General features: G+C 41.5%; 1 protein-coding gene across 1 annotated transcript in view; it reads left to right on the top strand.

Annotated features, from left to right (window-relative positions):
- Window positions 1–1849: 1849 nt before the first annotated feature.
- The window catches only part of dlat (dihydrolipoamide S-acetyltransferase (E2 component of pyruvate dehydrogenase complex)), a 28357-nt gene continuing 11299 nt past the window's right edge, over window positions 1850–18907 (top strand). Inside the window, exons 1-10 of the mRNA XM_060847077.1 lie at window positions 1850–2175; window positions 3472–3573; window positions 5472–5596; window positions 9283–9433; window positions 12209–12335; window positions 13215–13396; window positions 13585–13729; window positions 14539–14606; window positions 16217–16297; window positions 16405–16512. Coding sequence (XP_060703060.1) covers window positions 1951–2175; window positions 3472–3573; window positions 5472–5596; window positions 9283–9433; window positions 12209–12335; window positions 13215–13396; window positions 13585–13729; window positions 14539–14606; window positions 16217–16297; window positions 16405–16512 — 1314 coding nt within the window. The 5' untranslated portion in view covers window positions 1850–1950. The remainder of the gene's footprint in view (window positions 2176–3471; window positions 3574–5471; window positions 5597–9282; window positions 9434–12208; window positions 12336–13214; window positions 13397–13584; window positions 13730–14538; window positions 14607–16216; window positions 16298–16404; window positions 16513–18907) is intronic.

Below are 18907 nucleotides of genomic sequence, written 5' to 3'. Positions count from 1 at the left end.
GAATTGGCCATGCTAAATTGCCTATAGTGTTCGGTGAAGGGGTAAATGTAGGGGAATGGGTCTGGGTGGGTTGCTCTTCGGAGGATAAGTGTGGACTTGTTGGGCCGAAGGGCCTGCTTCCACACTATAAGTAATTAATCTAATCTAATTAAAGTTCTATTGGATCAATCTCTAACTTCAGTAATGATATGGAAGAAATTGTCAGTAATGTTGTAAAATAATACTTGCCAATAACTTAGTCATCAGTGCATGACCACTCCATTCCAGCCCTCATTACAACCTTGAATCAAACATGGACACAGACCTGAATTCCAGGAGTGGGGTGAGAGCGATTGCTTTAGTATCAAGGCAGTGTTCAGCTGTGCCATGAAGGCACCCTAGTTTAACTTTGAGGGAATTGGGAAGGAAGATTGCCAATGCTAATGTAGCTGGCAAAAAGATGATTCTAGCTGTTAGTGGCCAATTATTTCTGCCTTAAGACTTCAATGCAGATGTTCCTTAGAGTAGATATTTGCTGATGGATGTGTTATGACACATCTCTGGACTGGGTAGGCTTTGAACAGATGTAGTAGTAGTAGTAGGGGCATTATCACTACACGAACCCACTGCCTTCGAGTAGTTATTTTCTAAATTAACCTGTTAAGTGATTAGTTACACACCTCTGGAGCAGGGTACGACTTAAATGCAGGCCTTATGGTTCAGAAGTAGGGACACTACCAGTGTGCCTTAAGATTTAGATTCCCTGTAGTGTGAAAACAGGCCATTCGACCCAACAAGTCCACACCAAACCTCCGAAGAGTAACCCACTTAGACCCATTTCCCTCTGATTACTGCATGTAACACTATGGGCAATTTAGGAGGTCCTTAACTCCAGGAACTGGGAAGGAAAGAGGTTGAAATAGCTCCACAGAGGCCGGTTTCCCATCATTATTTAGGCATGCATAGTATTTAACACGTTTCTCCTGCTCCTTGGATGCTGCCTGACCTGCTGCGCTTTTCCAGCAACACATTTTCAGCTCTGATCTCCAGCATCTGCAGTGCTCACTTTCTCCAAGTATTTAACACTGGTTTGGCCTCCTCAGAGCCAGCTCTCACAGTGAGCAGGACCTCTGACATTCCTGATTTTTTTTTTCATACTGTTAGAATCAGAATCCCTACTGTGAGGAAACACACCCTTCCGCCCAACAAGTCCACACCGACTCTCCAAACAGCATCCCACTCAGACCCACTCCTCTATATTTGCCCTGACTAATGCACCTAACCTACTCATTCTTGAACACTATGGGGAGAAGGTGAGGTCTGCAGATGTTGGAGATCAGAACTGAAAGTGTGTTGCTGGAAAAGCGCAGCAGGTCAGGCAGCATCAAAGGAACAGGAGATTCGACGTTTCAGGCATAAGCCCTTCATCAGGGAAGTTTGAACACTATGGGGCAATTTAGCATAGCCAATTCGTGCACCTGACCTGCACATCTTCAGACTGAGGGATGAAGCTAGAGCACCCGGAGGGAACCCACACAGACCCCTGGGGAGAATGTGCAAACTCCACACAGACAGTTGCCTGAGGCTGGAATTGAACCAGGGACCTTGGTGCTGTGAGGCAGCCAGTGTGCTGAGTTGTTTAAAGATTTCAAACAATTTGCCCAAGCATGGTATGATAATGATTTAAATTATAAAAACTGTTCAAAGCAGGACTTTGGCATTAGGAAATGATGGTGATTGGAGAAGCTGCTGCAGACACGATGGGCTGAACAGCCTCCCCTGGACTGAGACACCACGTGATCCTGTGAAGGAGTCCAATAGGACCGGAAGTGGGTTTCCCCGTGATGTCATATCCGTTTTACGACGGTGTGTCTTGCCGTACGGCGGAGGTCATCCAGGAGACGCCGAGCGTCTGTGGGGCCCGGGCCTTCCCTCCGTCTCCTCCGCCAGGCTCCGCTCTCCGGCCTGGACATGTTCCGCCAGGCCGCGAGGCTCAGGCCGTGTGTCCGCCTGAAGCCCAGCTCCCGGCCCGAGCGCCGGCCGCCCATTGCGGGGCTCGGTCTCCGCCTCGGCCCTCCACCTCCATCGTGCCGCTGGGCCTCCCTCCCCGCCTGCGGGCCCCAGCACTTCCTGCTGCCCGGGAACGGGTTACCGGTGACGGCCAGGAGATGGTACAGCCTCCCCCCACATCAGCTGGTGAGCATCACTGTGGGGCGGGCGGGGGGGGGGGGTTAGGGGGAGCCTGAACAGGGACAAGTATCTGCAGTCACCCTGCAGCACTGAGGTGGCAGCGCTTTGGTTCCAGCTCCTGGGGCTCTTCCTGTCCCATCTGCAGCCGCTGTGTTCTCCAAAGTGCCAAGGTCTGGCTTCCAGACCCAGAAAATGACAGCGCCAATTGCCACTCCAGTGCAGAGGACTGAGGGGCTGCTGCAGTGCTGTCTTTTGGATGAGATGCTGAAACTGAGTCTCTCCCCCCCCCCCCTTGGATAGATGTTTAAAATCTGATTGAAGATTTGTAGCTCGGGTGTCCGTTGTTGTGGTTCTGTTCGCCGAGCTGGAAGTTTTTGCTGCAAACGTTTCGTTCCCTGGCTAGGGAACATCATCAGTGCTGTTGGAGCCTCGTGTGAAGCGCTGCTTTGATGTTTCTTCCGGTATTTATATAGTGCCGTGTTTTGTGGCCATTATTGCCCTGGAGTGGTTGCCCAGCCCATGTGTAGTTTCCCCTGTGATGAGCTTTGTGGGGTGGGTGGAGATGCTGAGGGTTCAGGACAGAGGATGGTGAATGGAGTTAGACAATAAGTGTAGAGTAATAATGTCAGCAGTGGATTGAGCTGGTGCTGACTGGGTATGTGTGACTGTCCCTGTGTGGTGGCAAGGGTTGGTGTATTTTAAAAAGAACATATGAATTATTCCTGGTGCCCTTGATGAATGTTTATTCCTAAAATTACTTTCACAGCTGGTTTCTCAGTTATCATAAATATTTGTGAAAGTTTGCTGTACACAAATTGGCTGCCACTATTCTGACAACCATAACTTTAAAAGGTAGTTGTTAGCTGTAAAGATGCTTGAAAACTGCTGCATAAATGTTTGGGTAAGTTTCTGCTATTCTGAAGTTCACATTATTTTGACGTGTTAGGTGACCTATATATTTGGTTTGGTTTCTGGTAAAACAAGTTCTGTTCTGTATATTAGAGTTATTACCTTGTATACTGGAAGATATCTAGAAGACCCCTGGCTTGCAATCATAATTTCTGATGCAAATACCCCCAAAGTTATCAAATCATCTGGGATAGAAGTAGAATTTATATTTTTGTTGGAATCTAAGATAGTCATGGTGGTCAATTCTTTCATTTCTGCTGTAATTTTTTTGTCGTGGCAAGTAAATTTAGACTAAAAGCCAAATAATGGCCTTCATTAAAATAATATTTTCCCAAAGATGCTCTTTAATCAGTTACAGAAGTGTTGTGTAATTCGTCATCGTTTTATTTATAGGTGACGTTACCTGCTCTGTCACCCACAATGCAAATGGGCACTATAGCCCGGTGGGAGAAGAAGGAAGGTGATAAAATTAACGAGGGAGATTTAATAGCTGAGGTATGTACAGTTAACACTGTTTTGTCAATGTGCATTAAGAAACTGTTAATAAGTGTACATTAAACATTGGAATGAAAATATAGGATGCACGGTTAATAAGTTTGCAGATGATGCCAACATTGGTATAATGGACAGTGAAGAAGATTATCTAAGATTACAAAGGGAACTTAATCAACTGGGTCAATGGGATACAGAGTGTTGGATGAAGTTTAATGTGAGATATTGTGTTTCAGTAATACAAGCAAGGTCAGGACTCATACAATTAATTGTAGAGCCCTGGGTAGTGTTGTAGAACAGAGATCTAGGTGTTCAGGTAGATGAGGTGGTTAAGGTGTTTAGCACATTTGCCTTCATTGCTCAAACCTTTTGAGTGTTGGGGTTGGGATGTCATGTTGAGGGTTTTGCAGGATGTTGGTGATTGTGAGCAAATCTCTGGAGTATTGTGAGCAGTTCTAGTAGCCTTGTTTAGGGAGGATATTATTAAACTGGAGACTGATCAGAAAATATTTACCAGGGTGTTGCTGGGAATAGAAGGTTTGAGGTAAAAGTAAACTGGAAAGGTAGCTTTTTTTCATTGGAGCATAGGAGATTGAGGGTTGACCTTTATTGAGCTTTAAAAAAAATTCATGAGGGACAAAGATAAGATGAATGAAAAGGTTTTTTCCCCCCTAGGCTGGAAGAGTTCAAAACCAGAGGATATATTTTTAGGATGAGAGGAGAAAGAGTTAAAAAGGATATGAGGGATAATTTTTTTTACAAAGTAGTTTATGTGGAATGAATTTCCAGCAAAAGTGGTGGAGTTACAGTTACAATGATGATAAGACATTTTGGATAAGTTGAATAAAAGGAAATGTTTGGAGGATATGGGCCAAGTGCAGGTTGGTGGGGCGAGATTTTAGTTTTGGATTATGTTTGGTGTGGACTAATTGAACCTAGGGATGTGTTTCAATGCGGTAGAACTATATGACTATCTCTCACACACTTCTTTTAGTGGTGCTGACCCTCTGGTCATTGTTTTGTATGTCAGACTTTGCCGAGTACAAATGGACTGTTGCCTTCACTTGAATGACGATTGCAACTCATTCATTGTCCATGAAGTATTCTCAGATATCATGAGGCTGTGAAAGATGTCACATCAATGCCAACTTGTTCTTTTGAATAAAAGCTGAAAGTTATTTTTAATTCAACAGCTTGCCCAGGTTTCTGTTGACATTGCATAACCAGGATTAAGATATTGTCAGTAATGTATTTGTATAATAAGGAACAGTACGTGTGCTTAAAAATTGTTTTCTTGTATTTTTGATGTAATAGTGTCTACAGTCATAATAAAATGTCAATAGATGTTATTCTGGTGTCTGTCATTAATTCATTATTAGGGACATACCTATTTTCTATAGGTGAGAATAAATAAAGCTGCCTTTATAAATCAGAGAGTAAAATGTAAATGATCCACCTGGATTAAGATGACCATTCACATACAACATTCTCATATACAATCATTTTAAAAATATTTGGTAAAACAAGCTCCTATTCGAGTTTAAAATGGCATCAACCTATTAAATTAACAAATAAAGTGTCACTCATGGTCTTTCAGAATGTAGTAGTAGGCAGCCCAAATGTTTATGGATAATTTCAAGCAGTGTCTATACCATTTAAAGTTGGGAGCTACTACGGATTTTAAAATCCACGGTCACATTGATGCCAACAAATATTAATAGGCTTCTTGGCATCGGAGTCAACAGCTTCTTATAGAAAGGCTAGTGTACACCAGCTGGCTTGGGGAAATCTTAAGGAAAGATATCTGTAGTTGATTTTGAACATAATGTGATATTGTTTCTCCTGACAATTGCGTTCCACTTTACTTTCTATATTAAAATATATCCATATTTTCTCAAAAGGTGGAAACTGACAAAGCAACTGTAGGCTTTGAGAGTCTGGAAGAATGTTATATGGCAAAAATCCTAATGCCAGCTGGAACACGAGATGTGGCACTTGGTACGATCATCTGCATCACAGTTGACAAGTGAGCATGAGGATAATTCTAAATAACGTTCCATCCTTGTGTCAGTATGTGGTTTCTGGAATCCTTTCATGCAGTTTTTCTTTGTTCAGTAGAATATTCTTCATATGTCAGGTTCAAATCCACATGCATGGGTTACAGTTCAGATGTATGTTTACTGCTTTAAATAAATGGTAAATCCTAGGTAGCCTAAGGAACAAATAAGACCATAAGACATAGGAGTGGAAGTAAGGCCATTCGGCCCATCGAGTCCACTCCGCCATTCAATCATGGCTGATGGGCATTTCGACTCCACTTACCCGCATTCTCCCCGTAGCCCTTAATTCCTCGAGACATCAAGAATCTATCAAACTCTGCCTTGCAGACATTTAGCGTACCGGCCTCCACTGCACTCCGTGGCAATGATTTCCACAGGCCCACCACCCTCTGGCTGAAGAAATGTCTCCGCATTTCTGTTCTGAATTGACCCCCTCTAATTCTAAGGCTGTGTCCACGGGTCCTAGTTTCCTCGCCTAACGGAAACAATTTCCTAGCGTCCACCCTTTCCAAGCCATGTATTATCTTGTACGTCTCTATTAAGTCTCCCCTCAATCTTCTAAACACCAACGAATACAATCCCAGTATCCTCAGCCGTTCCTCATATGTTAGACCTGCCATTCCAGGGATCATCCGTGTGAATCTCCACTGGACACTTTCCAGTGCCAGTATGTCCTTCCTGAGGTGTGGGGACCAAAACTGGACACAGTACTCCAAATGGGGCCTAACCAGAGCTTTATAAAGTCTCAGTAGCACATCTCTGCTTTTATATTCCAACCCTCTTGAGATAAGAGACAACATTGCATTCGCTTTCTTAATCACGGACTCAACCTGCATGTTTACCTTTTAGAGAATCCTCGACTAGCACTCCCAGATCCCTTTGTACTTTGGCTTTACTAATTTTCTCACCATTTAGAAAGTAGTCTATGCTTTTATTCTTTTTTCCAAAGTGCAAGACCTCGCACTTGCTCACGTTAAATTCCATCAGCCATTTCCTGGACCACTCTCCCAACCTGTCTAGATCCTTCTGTAGCCTCCCCACTTCCTCAGTACTACCTGCCTGTCCACCTAGCTTCGTATCATCGGCAAACTTCGCTAGAATGCCCCCAGTCCTCTCATCCAGATCATTAATATATAATGCGAATAGCTGTGGCCCCAACACTGAACCCTGCGGGACACTGCTCGTCACCGGCTGTCATTCAGAAAAAGAACCTTTTATCCCAACTCTCTGCCTTCTGTCAGACAGCCAATCCTCAATCCATCCCAGCAGCTCACCTTGAACACCATGGGCCCTCACCTTGCTCAGCTGCCTCCCGTGTGGCACCTTATCAAAGGCCTTTTGAAAGTCTAGATAGACCACATCCACTGGGTTTCCCTGGTCTAACCTACTTGTTACCTCTTCAAAAAATTCCAACAGGTTCGTCAGGCATGACCTCCCCTTACTAAATCCATGTTGACTTGTTCTAATCAGACTCTGCTCTTCCAAGAATTCAGAAACCTCATCCTTAATGATGGATTCTAGAATTTTACCAACAACCGAGGTTAAGTTGATTGGCCTATAATTTTCCATCTTTTGTCTTGATCCTTTCTTGAACAAGGGGGTTACAACAGCCATCTTCCAATCATCTGGGACCTTTCCTGACTGCAGTGACTCTTGAAAGATCTAAAGACTCTTGAAAATATTTAAAGGCTTCTAGTCTCCACACTTTCAGCTTCTCACTGTTTGAAAGGATCTTGGTCTCCGCTAAATACAGAAGTTGTTAGGAACTTCACAGGGACCGTTCTACATAATTCCCCTTGGCATATTTGCTCAGGAAGAGCTGACTGTTCTATCTTGCATTTAATAACACAGTTGAAACTAGAAGCATGATGTATGAGGACTTGTGCATTCAGAGCATTATACAATTCCATTGTACGTTTCTCAAGAATCTTCATTGTTTCTGTTCTGTGAAGCACCTTCCAGCATTTTATTATTTTTAAAAACTGTGAAAATATAGATTTTGCTCTAATGATGGCAATATGTCCCCATTATATACAAACTAATTTATTGACTATGGTCCATTTGCATGGTATTGTGTTGATATGACACGATGCCTGCTTCAAAACTGCAAAGCAAAAGTTAAATATTAAACACAGCAAGCTGTTCCTACAAATAAGAGTGTAGTCAAAGAATGTTGTCATTGAGATTGTTCAATCAAGCTTATCAGAATTGAGAACAAAACTGGCATTTTTTTGAGATAATATTTGCGTCTCTATTAGCACAAATAAACAGCAAGTTTACTCCATTTTAAACAGTTGACAAGGTGATTACACTTATAACTAGAGCGTATTAAAAACCAAAATTGAATTGAACGATAATATAGAAGCTGCACAAAACAAAATTTAACTGTTATGGGTACCTCAAACTCCTAACTGATCCAGTACCTTATGCATTAGGAATGTCTGAAATGAGGGTATGTGATTTAATGAACATGTACAATTTACAAATTTGATCACATGATTTGTTCTATTTTACTACATCATTAAATCTATAAAGTTATCCTTAAAAATGCTTTTAACTTTAGAGTGGCTACAGTAACGTTCATTTTGTGGTCCAGTATACTGTGCACTTTCTATTCTTAAACATCCTAATAAGAAAAATCAAAAGCTGAATTTCATGCTGGGTCAACTAGTCTCATTTATAGCAGTCATTGAGTAGCTACAGTTAACTTCACTGCAAACTGAGAAGCAGAACATTAGAGCTGGGTTTCCTGTTCCAAAAACTTAAGCTGTGACATTAACTAGATAATGTAGAAGTGTCTTTTGGGTGAGAAGAGGTTTGGATATAAATCTTTGTCATAACTTCAGCTGGGTGTTGGGAAAATCAAAGCCATCCACCACAAATTATAAATTGTCTCAACTTCATTTCCACGTCAGTACAGACATTTCCTTGGTTTGAAGCTGGATCCTAAAGATGGTGCTTACACATGCAGTGCACCCTCAGTACTACAGGCGCTGTCAACCTGGATTTGGTGCTAAGTCTTGGACAGGATTTTGAGTCCACAACCTTCTGATTTGGATAACACTGTTTCACTGAGCCCAGGCTGAAAGCCCAAACATGTATATTGCGTATTGGAAATTGCTTTGATGACTTGGGATCTGCTTGTTTGCTGAAAATGTGTTGCTGGTTAAAGCACAGCAGGTCAGGCAGCATCCAAGGAACAGGAAATTCGACGTTTCGGGCCGGGAGCCCTTCAGGAATCCCTGATGAAGGGCTCTGGCCCGAAACGTCGAATTTCCTGTTCCTTGGATGCTGCCTAACCTGCTGTGCTTTAACCAGCAACACATTTTCAGCTCTGATCTCCAGCATCTGCAGACCTCACTTTTTACTCTGCTTGTTTGCCCTGGGTTGAGGGAAAATTTCGAAGAAGTTTTATTTCCTTAAATTGGCCAGTTGTGGTTTATTTTGAAGCCTTTTGCATGTTGCCATATGATGGTGAAAGGATGAGTTGTAAGAAGCTATACCGTCCTGAATAGGCTGGGCTTGATTGGTCACATATGGCCATACATCTTTTAATTCTGGTGACACTGTTTAAGTCATGCTGCTGGTAAGGTGTTTTGTTATGTTTGTTATGACAAAGTGTAAACATTTTTTCTTGTCACTTGTTGTTTAGACCTGAGGATATTGAAGCTTTTAAGGATTACACTCCAGAGGCAGCGGTGGCAGCTGCTTCTGGCCCACCACCTCCAGCAGCTGCTGCACCCTCTTCCACACCCTCCGCTCCACCCAAAGCTCCAGGCAGTTCTTATCCTCCCCACATGAAGGTGAGCAAAACGAAAATGGAAATGTGAGTAGTTCTTCATCATTTTTTTATTCTGACATGAGATGTAGGTGTCACTGGCAATTCTGGCGTTTGTTCCCATTGCTAATTGCCTTTGACCTGATTTCAAGGACAGTTAAAATTGGGTCTGGAGTCACATGCTATACCAAGTGAAGATGAAAGGATGTTAATGGACCAGATGTTTGTTATGACTGTTAGCAATTGTTGCCATTAAATTAGCATTTTTAAACTTTCAGATTTTGAACCAATGTCCACAAGCCCCATCCTGGGATTGAAACAAAAAGTAAATTTCCTTTCTCTACAGAAAACTGTTATCTTAAATCTCTTACCCTTGACTACTTCAGCTTGACTCCAACACAAATGTGAGGAGCTCATGGACTACTTTGGCATTAAGATTGAAACTATTTGATCAGCTACTCCTGCTTTTCATTCCCTAGTTCACCTAACCAAACTTCAAGATTTCCTGTTGTCTTGATTTGCCCAAGATTTCTGAACATGCAACTTCCTGTCTTCCATATCATCTTGTGCTCTTTCCAAGCTTATCTTACCTCTAGACTGGCTTCCTCTTAGACTGCTGATCACCAGCTTTGTCTTTCTGGATTTGACTTTAGTTGATAGTGTGAGTGGAACTCTAATACTGTTTTAGTGCCTCCTAAAAAAAAATCCCTTCCCCCTCCTTCCTTGCAAACTACTGTTCTGTCTTCATTATACACCTCCTTTCCAAAGTCATTAAACATGTTGTCATCTCTTGAATTATCTGTTTGAATCCCTTAATTCATGTTCCTGTCCCTATCACAACACCAAAACTGGTCTTTCCCAAAGTCTCAAATTGCATTCCTTCCAACTGTGTTCATAGTAAAGTACTCCTCCTTGTAACTATCTACCTTTTTGATATGATTGTTCAAACCATCTTCCTCTTCAGACTACTTAGGCCAATGCATGCATTCTGTTATCCCTGGTGTCCCCCAAGGATCTATCCCTAGCCCCTCCAGTTTACAAAGATGTTGCCAGGGTTGGAGGATTTGAGCTATAGGGAGAGGTTGATTAGTCTGGGGCTGTTTTCCCTGGAGCGTTGGAGGCTGAAGGGTAACCTTATGGAGGTTTATAAAATCATGAGGGGCGTGGATAGGGTATTTAGAAAAGGTATTTTCCCTAGGATGGGGGAGTCCAGAACTAGAGGGCGTAGGTTTAGGGTGAGGGGAAAGATATAAAAGAGAACAAAGAGGCAAATTTTCACGCAGAGGATGATACATGTGTGGAATGGACTGCCAGCGGAAGTGGTGGAGGCTAGTACAATTGCAACATTTAAAAGTCATATGAATGGGTATATGAATAGGAAGTGTTTGGAGTAATATGGGCTGGGTGCTGGCAGGTGGGACTAAATTGGGTTGGGATATTGGTTGGCATGGACAAGTTGGACTGAAGTGTCTGTTTCCGTGCTGTACATCTCTATGACTATCTCTTGATTTTTGTTCCCACAAAGTAAATGATCCAATTGCTTATCTAACATTCAGTACTGGGTGAGCAGGAACATTCCACCAAATAAATAGTTGAAAGGCTGAGGACATCTCAGGTGCTGTTCTGTCTGCACCAACTGTGTCCCTTTCCTGGCAACTATCTGAGACTGAACTGGTGCAATGTTATAGTCATTTCTAACCTGAAAATGAACTCTTGTCCACATTTCATGCTATATCTGAGATTACCTATTTCCAAATTGTTACCTGGTTTCTGTCTGCACTCATCTGCTGAAACCCTTATTCGCTTCTTTGTTATCTTGAAACTTGAATATTCTAGTGCACTTCTGGTTGGTTTCCCATGTTGTGCATCCTTACAAACATAGTTTTCAGCTAAAAGTCTGCTGTCATTGTCCTTACATACACCAAGCCCTGTCCACCCATTGTTCCTCTGCTGGTTTGATGTTTAGCAACATCTCACTTTTTGTTCTTGTTTTCAGATCATTTTAAGATGTGACCCATCTTGTCACTGCAAGCTCCTCCAGCTTCAAAGCCTTCAGATATCTGAACTCCTCCAATTCTTTACAGTGAAAATGTCAATTACTTCATCAGCCTCAGCTGCTAAAGCCATAATCTTTGACATTGTCTCCACGAACCACTCTGTCTCTCCTGCTTTGAGATGCTCTATGTAACGTACATCTTTGGCCAGACCTTTGCTCATCTGTAAAATCTCCTAATGTGGACTGCTGTCAAATTTTATTTCAGAAAACTCCAGTGAAGTATTGTATTAAAGAAACTTGCTGGTTTTTCTTATTGAAGGTTGATGTGTTTGTTGTAGCTCCAAAACAATGGAAAACATTCAACTCATGTTAAAATCTTGACAATTAACATACATTTTTGGAGCAAATGGGTCTATTTGGAACCCTGTTGAAATGGGAATAGTACCTAAGGGAACAGTGGTGTACATAACATGTTAATGTGTAATTTTCTTGATCTATCCTGTCCCTACTTTGGCAGAGTGTATTCTGGCTGAATTGAATGCGGCATAATAAGTGAAGGAAACAAGATCTGGCGAGTTTCAGATCCTTAAACGTATAATTTTAAAATTCTAGTTTTGTTCTCTATAGCCTTTTCAATCACATGACCTAGATGTTGTGACTTCCAATTTCATTTGACCTTTTCCAGTCAGTTTACAAAATGTCTTGATAAATTTGATCCGTGCAACACGCCTTTGTCTTAAACCACAAGTCCAAATGTTCAGCTTTATGGTGATTGTAACACCAAAATACACTATCTTTTTGCAGATTACCCTACCTGCTCTTTCTCCAACAATGACAGTTGGTACTATTCAACGATGGGAGAAGAAGGTGGGCGAAAAGTTGCGTGAAGGTGACCTTATAGCTGAGATTGAAACAGATAAAGCAACAATAGGTATGCGTTGGCTTGAGGGAAACAATACAACGCTGTACACTGAGCAGCATTTTAAAAGCAGTAAATGTGGTCAAGGGGTTTGTGTGGACCTGAAATCTAGCATTTTTCACTGTTGCCTAAAGTAGTTGCAGGCATTATACTGTACGATTTTGGAGAAGGTTTGTAGTTCAGCTACAACTCGCTGAGCTGGCAGGTTTGTTTTCGGATGTTTTGTCACCATGCTAAGTAACATCATCAGTGAGTCTCTGGTGAAGTGCTGCTGTTCTGTTCCAACTTGTTTGTGTGTCTTGATCTCTTACACACATCGATTTGGACTCCCTTTTTCTCAAGAGGTTGGTAAATGAACCGGAAATGATGTTACCCGCCGTAAGAGATCAAGACACACACATTGAAATCGGGACAGAACACCGGCACTTCACCGGAGGCTCACTGATGTTACCTAGCATGGTGACGAAACATCTGAAAACAAACCTGCCAGCTCTGTGAGCAAACTTACAACATAAACGTTACACTGTCACCATAGCAGGGAGATTATAGTTAATTTGTTGTCTTGGCCAATTGGGATGGCTTTGTGTAGGTAACTCTTGATGTTAGGAAAATTTGTAATGTGACACTGTGGTCATTGACTCCTGGGGTTATTTTGTGAAAATGTTGAAACCTTTCCAAATTTGTGTGCAAAATGAGCAGTATGTAAGAAAAATATGATAATTTAATTCAGTGTTTCCAGAGGGGAGATTTTACAGATTTTTATTAGTCAGGAAGGAAGTTAGGAAGCCCTTTATCAATTGATCAAATAGTGTGACACATAATAGAAACTGCCAACAGGAATACGAAATTTATGAAAGTATTATATTATAAATTATCTATTGCATCTCTTAGGTTTTGAAATAATGGAAGAAGGTTATTTAGCCAAGATTCTGGTACCTGAGGGTACCCGTGATGTTCCCCTTGGGACAACACTGTGCATCATTGTAGAGAAGGAATCGGACATTTCAGCATTTGCCGATTATGTGGAAACTGGAGTTACTGATACTAAGCCTCAACCTTCTCCACCAACTCCGGTAAGAAACTATATCATGCCAACAAATCTGCAGAAAAATACACGTGGAGCTTCAAATCTTTTCAATAAAACAACGGTTTTCTCTCTCCCATTGTGTGGGATGTACATTCGTCATTTGGCAGTTGCAATATTTTGACTTAATGAGTGCTTGAATTATAATTTGTTTCTAACTTCTGAAATTTATTGCAGCCTGCCTCTGTTGTACAACAGCCTGTGGCAGCACCCACTGTTTCTCCTCCAGTCAAGCCTAGAGATCCCAAAGGTCGAGTATTTGCTAGTCCCTTGGCAAAGAAACTGGCAGCTGATAAGGGCATTGACCTCCGACAAGTGAAAGGTAAGTCGCATGAAAATTGAAATAGAGTTGGTTTGTAACTGCATTGGGGTTGATATATCTATGTTCGTGCCTAGGGGATCTTTTGTTGGCTTGATTCAATCAGTAGGATTTTTGTCTCAAAATCTGAAGTTTGTGGATTCAGAACCACTCCTTTTTTATTTTGGCTTACGTTTTGGGGGTAGTGTTGCATTGTCAAAGGCTTCATCTTACAACAAAGTGTTAAGGTCAAACCTGTCCATTCAGGAAAAAAAAACATAAAACTTCTCCAGCATACTTCACAAGTGCAGGGGATCCTAGCATCTTGATTTGCAATCCTCAGCAAACACTGGCAAAAACAAATTCATTTCCTGTTTGTTTGTTTGTCTTTGCCGTGTGCAAAATCTCTGCTCTGTTCAGCTACACGGTGGCCACTGTCTGTCAAAGCAGTTAATTGTGTGTGAAGAAGCAGAGGCAGTGGCATAATAATAATGTCACGGATTAGTAAAAGTTGTTATGGCAGATTTGAGATGTATTTCAAGGCCATAAATGTATCTCTTTTAAAGCATAAAGATTTTACAGATCTTTTTCAAAATATACTGATCTGCCGTTACAGTATAATAATCTACTAACACTTGAGAATGAAATTGCCCTTGGAGAGTTATGCAAGTAAAACACCGTTGAAATATTTTGTCATGAATTTAACACCAAGGATGCATAAGACTTAGTCCTCCTTGAAAACGGCATTGATATGTTAAACCTTAAACCAGCTGAAGGGGGGAGCTGATTATTATTGATGTTTGTCTCTTAATTGTTGCATTTTCTTTACTTAGGTACTGGACCCGATGGTCAAATCAGGAAAAAAGATGTTGACTCATTTGTGCCTTCAAAGGTCGTCCCAGTAAGTTTGTTTAAGATAACTCTAAATAATTTAAATCTACCACTTTCAGATCTGAGATTGTATAAACAGAATACTTTACAGGCTGCAGTAGTATTACATTACATGCAGATTACTCAGGAGTTCTGACTTTTGAAACTATGCAGTTAAATCTCTGAAAACTCTATAGTTCACTTTTCCATTGAAGAATGAAATTTCAAGGTGGAAATATTGCTGTAGTTCCAAAAATTCTGATTCTAGAAAAATAAATATTTGTAAATTGGACTCCAGTTTTGAGAGTTCTTGATTTGTTTAGTTGAGACAGGAGTAAGCCATTTCATTCCTTGCGTCTGCTCTGCCATTTAATGAGATCATGATAAGATTAAAACTATTGCAGCATTCTCTAATTCCAATTCATTGCTTCAGCAAAGTGACGTTTACAGTATTACCGTACATTCACTTCCATCGTCCAAGTCATTAATGTGTATTGTAGCATGCTGGTAATATTTCTGGGCTAGTAATTCAGTAGCTTGGTCTAGTGTTCTGGACACAAATGCAAAGCCCACCACAACAGCCGGAAACTTAAGTTTGACTAATAAAATAAATCTGGAATAAAATGGTAGCTTAATTAATAATCATGAGCTTACTGATTGTTGAAAGAAAATCCGAATTGTTGCCTGGTCTTGAGATTCCAGACCTAAAACAATGTATTTGATACTTGACTGCCCTTTGAAATAAGCTGCTTGGTTGCATCAGTCTGCCTCAATAACACTTTAAATATGCCTACAGCACAGAAACTGTAGCAGTTCAAGTAGGAGACTCAACTCTACCTTCTTGAATATCCTGTTCAGATTGTCACAAAGGTCTTCAGAATCTACTAATCCATTTTCTAGCACTTGTTATCGCAGCTGCATATCTAAACACTTCTTAAATATTAAGAGGGTATCTGCCTCTACTACCCTGTCAAGTAAGACAGTAACTTTCAGATTCCCATCACGTTCTGGGGAAAATGTTTTACCTCACGTTCCTACTAAACTTCCCGCCCCTTACCTTAAGTGTATTGATTCCCCAACAAGGGGATAAATTCCTTCCTGTCCACCCTATCGGTTTCCCTCATTACATCGATGATGTCAGGGAAAACCATCCATATCTATTCAATCTCTGTACAGAACAGAACTGTCCAGCCCAGGCAACACGCTGGTAAATCTCCTCTGCACCTCTCCAGTGCAATCACGTCCCTCCTTTCTTGCAAGTTCCAGGTATTAAAGGATAGCTAGAAATCTTGGCCTTGTCAGAAATTTATAGATCTGAAGGTCAAAGCTTGTATACTAAATACCACTGACACGTTTTCCCATGAAATTGCTCTGATGTCACAGGACATGGTGTATAGTGAGCAAGTGTTGTACATAGAAATCATGAATGATCAGAAGAGGCAAAATGCCTATTAAGGAAAAACTTGTAAGCTCCTTTTGTGATAGTGATATAAGGTTTCATTTGTTGAATTTTTAAGCAGTCAATTCAAAGAGCATAGAATTAGTGTGACACATAATAAGAATAATTGTGTAGATTTTAGCTGCTTTCTGTAATATGTCATGTCACATAACATAATGATCATTTGCCTTTTTGTTTTGTAGACTCCTGCTCCAACTGCTCCTGGAGTAGCACCTGTACCTACTGGAACATTTACAGATATTCCTATCTCTAATATACGAAAGGCAAGATACAATTATCAAAATTGCGACCGGTTAGATTGTTAAATGGAAACAACAAATATATCTCATTGTATTTTCCATTCACTGACTCCTCTATGGTTTGCTATTAGGTTATAGCCCAACGTCTTATGCAGTCCAAGCAGACTATCCCCCATTACTACTTATCTATAGATGTCAATATGGATAATATTCTGGAACTTCGAAAGCAGTTGAATGAGGTATGAGTGATTTTTGTATGAATAGTTTTGTGATACAGTCCATTCAGTCACTTATTAGCATCTCCTAGCTGTAACACCTACCATTTTTATTTGAAAGAATGGGATAGAAGAGAGAGAATTGTGTCCTGCTCAGGTTAGTGCTGACAAAAGGCGTCATTCCTTACCCCCTCAATAATGTGGCAGTAATCATATAGTCCATTTCCTGCCATTCTTTGATGCTGGGGCTCCCTTTTGATGTTGTAAAACACTTTTTGTTTTTAAAATTGCATGAAGATAATTCTGCTTAAAATGTATTAGCAACAGCAGACCCTCAGTCCAGTCAGTGTGTTTGGTCCGAACAAGTTACAGGCAGGGAGGATCTGCTGATTAGTGAAAGCTGACCCTTGTGATGGTATTATGACTGCCCCACCTCTTCATTCCTTTCACCCATTAGCAGCTGTGTACTCTCTTAATAGATGTTTAAAAAAACCTAGATCAGTTTTTTAAATCCTTATCTCCTGTTGTAATCTTGGCACCAATCTTTGTGTGTTCTGTACAGTAATATATTAAATATTGGGGAATATTAGACCATAAGACATGGAGCAGAATTAGACCAATCAGTCCATCGAGTCTACTCTGCCATTCGTGGCTGATACGTTTCTCAACCGCATTCTTTCTTCCTTCCTAAAATACTTTATCTCCTTCCGAATCAAGAACCTATTGTCTTAATGCACTGTGTTAAATACACTCAGTGACTTGGCTTCCACCACCCTCTGCAGCAATGAGTTTTGTGGCTTCACCAACTTCTGGCTGAAGAAATTCCTCCTCATCTCCAAAGGGTCATCCCTTCACTCTGAGAATGTGCCCTTGAGTTCTAGTATCTCCTCCTAGTGGAAATAGCTCGCTCTATTTAGGCCTCTCAATATTTTCTACATTTCAATCAGATCCCCTCCATCTTTCTAAACTCCCAATGACTACAGGCCCTGAGTCCTCAGCCGCTCCTTGTATGGCAAGATCTTGTTCCCAGGATTTGATCTTGCCAATCTCCTCTGACGCCCCTTCAGTGCCTGGAAGACCCTTCTTCCTTAGAAACAGGGTCCAGAATTGCTCACAGTATTCAAAATATGGTCTGACGAGAGCCTTCTACAGCTGTACATCTCTTGTATTCTAGCCCTTTAACTTCCTAACTGCCAACTGAGCCTACATGTTAGCCTTAAGAGAATCCTAAGCTAGAATTCCCAAGTTCCTTGTGCTTCAGATTTTCAAAGCTTTTCCCCATTTAGAAAATTTTTTATGCCCCTCCTCTTCCAACCGAAGTGCATAACCTCACACTTTCCCACATAATATTTTATTTCCCGCTTCTTCGCCCACTCTACTCCACTGTCCAAGTCTTTCTGCAGCCTCTCTGCTTCCTCAACACTACCTGTCCCTCCACCTACCTCTGTCACGCCAAATGTAGCAACAATTCATTCAGTTCCTCAGCTAGATCATTAACTTATAGCGTGAATAGTTGTGGTCCAAACAGTGATTCCTGTGGCAATCTTCTAGCCACGAGCTGTCATCCTTAAGAAGACCCCTTATTCCCTACTCTTTGCCTTCTATTGGTCAACCAATTCTGTATCCATGCCGCTTGCCCCTAACACCATGGGCTCCTATTTTTCAGTCTCCTGTGTGGCAGTTTGTCACAGGCTTTCTGGAATCCAAATAGGTCACGTCCACTGGCTGTCCTTTGTTAGCATGTTCATTACCTTCCTCCAAAGAATTTGAACAGATTTGTCACGCATGACCTCCACTTGAAGTTGTGTTGGCTCAGTCGTGTTTTACTATACGTTTCAAAGTATTCTGCATTCTCATCCTCAGTAACGGACTATAAGAACTTATCAATGATAAGTGGGTGGCACAGTGGTTAGCACTGCTGTGTCACAGCACCAGAGACGTGGGTTCAATTCCCGTCTCAGGCAACTGACTGTGTGTGGAGTTTGCATGTTCTCCCTGTGTCTGCATGGGTTTCCTCCCACAGTCCAAAAATGTGCAGGTTAGGTGAATTGGCCATGCTAAATTGCCCGTAGTGTTAGGTGAAGGGGTAAAGGTAGAGGTCTGGGTGGGTTGTGCTTTGGCGGGTCAGTATGGACTTGTTGGGCAGAAGGGCCTGTTTCCACACTAAGTAATCTAATCTGATCTAAATGATAGGCCAGTTAGCCTGACCTTATCGGTTCCTGTTTTCTGCCTCCATCTCCCACTGGCGCCACCTTCCTGCTTCATAAACAGGAATGTTAGGCTGCCGTTTTCAGATCCTTTGGGACCCTCCCTGACTCCAATGATACCTTAAAGATCACACCAATGCCTCTACTATCTCCTCAACTATTTCACTCAGAACTCTGGGGTATAGTCCATCTGGTCCATGTGATTTATCGAC

This window comes from Hemiscyllium ocellatum, chromosome 29 (assembly GCF_020745735.1).
Source record: "Hemiscyllium ocellatum isolate sHemOce1 chromosome 29, sHemOce1.pat.X.cur, whole genome shotgun sequence".
In the NCBI taxonomy this organism is placed as follows: domain Eukaryota; kingdom Metazoa; phylum Chordata; class Chondrichthyes; order Orectolobiformes; family Hemiscylliidae; genus Hemiscyllium; species Hemiscyllium ocellatum.
The sequence above is the reverse complement of the archived record's forward strand: the minus strand, read 5'-3'. Positions and strand labels throughout refer to the sequence as shown.